General features: G+C 42.4%; 1 protein-coding gene across 1 annotated transcript in view; it reads left to right on the top strand.

Moving 5' to 3' along the window:
• The window catches only part of LOC113211174 (uncharacterized), a 42010-nt gene that overhangs the window by 29955 nt on the left and 8773 nt on the right, over window positions 1-3282 (top strand). Inside the window, exon 7 of the mRNA XM_052273010.1 lies at window positions 778-895. Coding sequence (XP_052128970.1) covers window positions 778-895 — 118 coding nt within the window. The remainder of the gene's footprint in view (window positions 1-777; window positions 896-3282) is intronic.

Raw genomic sequence — 3282 nt, 5'->3', positions numbered from 1 at the left:
GCCCATTACTCCACTGACCGAAAAAGTTTCATTCTGTTTGTGGGTTTGTTTGTTTGTTTGTCTGTCCGCACGATAACTCGAGAATGGATTAAGATAGCGATCTGGGAATTTCAGAGTCATTTTGTATCATAAAAAGACAGATCGAGTTCGAAGATGAGCATTCTAGCTCAAAAATTTGCTTTTTAAAAAATCAAAAACTACAGGTCGCAAAATGAATTTTTATCAAAATATTTTTTTATGGGTTCCTATGGGGTAACTCGTCAAAGTAGAGCTCTACGGGCGTAAATTGTGTCCGTTTGGCTCTATCTCGTACCGTTTAGGTGCTAGGGGGCATTTCTTGACAAAAATGAGGTGAAAATGATCAAATGGTCGATTAAATCGTTAGAAAGACTTCATTTCGAAAAAATGTCTATGCACTCCTATTACCCCGTCTCGGGTGTCAGCGCCGCAGGCCTAGCTATATGTGCGCCAGGCGCGTCGCAGCGTAACAGTGTTTCGTGAGATATCGCGAAGCCTGTTACGCGAGACGTGGTCTGGCGTACGTATAGCTAGTAATTTAAGTTGTAAATTTACGACAGCACATTTTTTACTCGCCAAGGGATTTGAAGTCGATACATACTGCATGTGTTTTTACGATTTCAAATTGTAATTTTACGACTTGCGTCAAGGAAAATTTTCCTGTAAACCTACCTACTTTTTTCACAGTGTTATTAAAAGCAGAAGGGCGGGCTAAAAATTAGGAGTTGACAGGAAACTAAACACGATTTGTTTATTCAGATTTTGGCGTCGGAGAGTGACAGCTACACAGCGGTTGGGTTCACCCTGCTCATCGTTACGTTTCTACCGCTGGCATCATTGAGCCAAGAACTGTCGGACACCTGTCTGTACCTTCGAGGCAAGCACATAGCTATAAGTTTACACCATAAAATTCTATAAGCTGAAAATGAAATCATAAAGGGCCGCGCAAAATACTGACAAGGGAAGGTTTTATGGTGACACAGTCCTATTTCAATGGCGCTTCAAAGTGTTGTTGTTTTCATCCCTAGATAAGGTTTTGAATTGGTTTTAGCTGCCCGAAGGGGGTTTGAAGGTCATTTTACGAGACTTAAATTGAAAATTCGCCAAATTTATAGCCTGATAATCAACTTTACATGCACATATCTCAAGAACCGTTTGAGCTACAACGCCCAGATTTTGGGGGAAATCATAATTTAACACGTTCTTCACTTGTAGAACATTTGAACAAAAGCGATTAGGGTCGCAAAAACGGGTCCAGAGAAGAGGTTGCGACCACCCCCATTGATGTGGTTCAAATATTTTTCATGGAAAGTACTAACTGAAAGATAATTACCTGCAAAATCTGGGCGCTGTCGCTCAAACGGTTCCGGAGATATGGGCATGCTAAGATGGCAAAAAGGGGATGAATTTGGGAAATGTTTGATGAAATTCGCGTGAAATGACCTCCAAACGCCCTAGGCGCAGCTAAAACCAGTGCCAAATCTTATCTAGGGGTGCAAACAACTACTCTTTAAAGCGCCTTTGAAATCTGAGTGGGTCACCGGAAAACTTTCCCTTGTAAGGCGTGTTTGGGTCGTATTCTCGTCATTTTCTACTATTCTGATAACGGCCAGCATAGTACGGAAATACGACGAAGTATCCTCCGACATCGCATCCGGGCCTTACCGTGGTCGTTTTACTGGTCAAATTCACGACGAGAATGCGACGGAAACGGCGACCCATTCAGTGCCGGCACCGCTTCATCCTCACCGTTCATTCGCCGCATTCTGGGAGCGGAAGGGGAAAGAAACACCGGGAGAGTTGTGGGCTACTGAGCACAAACTAACTGTTCCTGACCAGTCAATTTGACCAGTACAACGACCCATCGTACTTGTCGTAAGTATGAAAAGTTGCCGTTTCTTCACAAACCCAAAGTTTACGGAACTTTTATTGTTTGATTTGTTTAAAGAGGAACCTATTTACATATAACCTACCCAGTTTTCATAAACTGAATCATCGTTTCAATTCTAAAATATCACTAGCTATATGTGCGCCAGACCACGTCTCGCGTAACAGGCTTCGCGATATCTCACGAAACACTGTTACGCTGCGACGCGCCTGGCGCACATATAGCTAGGCCTGCGGCGCTGACACCCGAGACGAGTTAAGGACAGGGTGTAGGGGGACAGGGCCTTCCAGGCCCTAAATTTGACAAACTCGAACCATGTCGATGTCTTATTACTCTAAAATTAGGAACATGAAACTTCTGCTGTTTGGTAACGGTTGTCATTAAAAGTTCGAATTTCGACACATTGTTATGTAAAAATCAACGTTTTAGTGATACTAGATAATCTAGGGACCCTTAAGCCCAAGCGAGGGTGTGGTGCGACCCGCAATGTGTGGTTAAAGTATTACTCCCTTTATAATTCTGTGACATGAAGCCTTTTTTACGATATAACAGACCATTTTGTCTTTTTCACGTTATTTTCGCCAAGAAATGCCCAATAGCGCGGAAACGGTAAAAGATAGAGCAAAACAGACGAAATTTTCGTCCGTAGGGATCTGCTTGTACGAGTTACCCCTAAGGAGCCCATAAAAAAATATTTGAAAAAAAGAAATATTTTTCAACCTGCGGTTTTTGATTTTTTCAAAAGTCAATTTTTGAGCTAGAATGCTCATCTTCGAACTCGATCTGTCTTTTTATGATACAAAACGACCCTGAAATTTCCAGATCGCTCTCTCAATTCTTTCTCGAGTTATCGTGCGGACAGACAGACAAACAGACAAACAGACAGACAAACAAACAAACAGAATAAAACTTTTCCGGTCAGTGGAGTTTTGGGCTTCGCTAATCGCTCAGCCAACCAGAACCGATATTTTTCAAACTAGGGGCTCAACTGTGATGGGGCCTAAGTAGTCCACTTAAGTAAATCTTAAGCAATTGAGAGCACTTTTGAGAGAGCTTCCTGCAAGGGATCGTACCCATACTACGTGACATTTAGGACAGGGGGGGTACAAATATTATGGGGTCCCAAAAGGATCAGGAAGATCATTAGAGTCCATAGAGACCCTATATTATTTTTACCCCGGGGTACAAATAATATGGGGTCTCTATGGACTCCAATGATGTTCCTGATCCTTTTGAGACCCCATAAAATTTGTACCATCCCCCCTAAATGTCACGTAGTATGGGTACAAATATTATGGGGTCCCAAAAGGATCAGGAAGATCATTGGAGTCCATAGAGACCCTATATTATTTTTACCCCGGGGTACAAAGAATATG

The sequence above is a fragment of the Frankliniella occidentalis genome, unplaced genomic scaffold, assembly GCF_000697945.3.
Source record: "Frankliniella occidentalis isolate FOCC.00 unplaced genomic scaffold, Focc_3.1 Scaffold238, whole genome shotgun sequence".
NCBI classification, from domain to species: domain Eukaryota; kingdom Metazoa; phylum Arthropoda; class Insecta; order Thysanoptera; family Thripidae; genus Frankliniella; species Frankliniella occidentalis.
The sequence above is the reverse complement of the archived record's forward strand: the minus strand, read 5'-3'. Positions and strand labels throughout refer to the sequence as shown.